Source organism: Sinocyclocheilus grahami, unplaced genomic scaffold (assembly GCF_001515645.1).
Source record: "Sinocyclocheilus grahami isolate Dianchi unplaced genomic scaffold, SAMN03320097.WGS_v1.1 scaffold7492.1, whole genome shotgun sequence".
NCBI classification, from domain to species: domain Eukaryota; kingdom Metazoa; phylum Chordata; class Actinopteri; order Cypriniformes; family Cyprinidae; genus Sinocyclocheilus; species Sinocyclocheilus grahami.
Genome location: NW_015511509.1, coordinates 8757 through 10081, shown reverse-complemented (window position 1 = coordinate 10081; position 1325 = coordinate 8757). Strand labels below are relative to the sequence as shown.

The 1325-nt window shown below is 32.6% G+C and overlaps 1 protein-coding gene across 1 annotated transcript in view; it reads left to right on the top strand.

Moving 5' to 3' along the window:
* Positions 1-416: 416 nt before the first annotated feature.
* Positions 417-1325, top strand: part of LOC107577857 (piezo-type mechanosensitive ion channel component 2-like) — a gene marked incomplete at its 3' end in the record, with an annotated part of 9461 nt that continues 8552 nt past the window's right edge. Inside the window, exons 1-2 of the mRNA XM_016263887.1 lie at positions 417-484; positions 1084-1187. Of these exons, the coding sequence (XP_016119373.1) occupies position 484; positions 1084-1187 (105 nt within the window). The remainder of the gene's footprint in view (positions 485-1083; positions 1188-1325) is intronic.

Here is a 1325-nt window from a genome sequence, read left to right as displayed (position 1 = left end):
ATATATATATATATATACAGTATATATATAATTCAGTATCCAGTTAATTTTAATATTAGTAAGTCATGGGGACACAAACGGCACAGCTTCCTGAGAATAATCCAAACATTAATAACTTAAATCACATAAATTAAAACTAAAAATGCAATGTTGTCCTACACACATTTGACTGTATCTTTGTCAAAACACACGCTTTAGTCCAACATCAGTGTCAGTGAACTGAAGGTTCGTAAATTCCACAAGTGCCTGCGTTTAACTGCGGTGTTAAATGCATTGCAATCAAATCTAAAACACATGAAACGCGCATAGCAGAGCTCTGAGTGAGTGTGCGCTCTTTGAAACGGTGCTAATGTTTTAAAGAGTGTTGTGTGAGCGTGTGATGGGTTCACTGAAGCATTTCTCTACATTACAGGAGACAACAGCAAAGAGAAGAAGAAAGACAAAAGGAAGCAGTGGTGGAAGCCTTGGGTTGATCATGCGTCCAGTTAGTGTCTCCTGCTCTTTGAATGCTCATTATGTAATTTTCAACTGAAATGAAATTATTTATATTCATTTCACAAGATGCCAATGTTGATCTGATGTCATTCGGATGAATATTGCAGCTCAAATTCACATATGAAAAGGAAAAATGGGATCTCTTTAATGTCTCAATTGTTTCGTACTGATCAAATGCAGAGAGCGAAATTATGCTCAGATGTGTTTCCGTAGAAAAAAACAATATAATATATAATAACCAATAATCTGCCCAGAGATCTCAACAATGTCTCAGATCGAGCTCAGATTTGCTAAAATACCAACATACGCAATCAGTGTTTTTACTTTAAAATTGACATTTAATTAGATATGACTAAACAATAACATATTCCTCTGTGTATTTATAATAAAATAAAATAATAATATAAATAAATAAAAATAACAAAAAAATTTAATAAATGTATTTATTTTATTAAAATAAATAATTAATACAAATTACAAAAGTAAAAAAATTATTTTAATAAGTTTTCAATGTCAAAAAAACTTTGTGTGTATGCTTATTGTGTTGAAATCAATAGAAAGTGATGTGTGATTTGTTGTCTCTTTTAGTGGTCCGAAGTGGCAATTATTACTTATTTGAGACAGATAGTGAGGAAGAGGAGGAAGACGAGGACAAGAATGATGAGGAACCTCCCAAAAGATCAGCGTTCCAGGTAAATATTCTAGAAACTTAAGTGCTTTTCTGCATGCGCACCCATTTTTAAGTCGTATAACTGTGCTGAATTGTGTTGTTCCCACACACAACCGTGTTTAACCTAAATGGCTCTGTGTTACGAAAATGTTTCAATGTT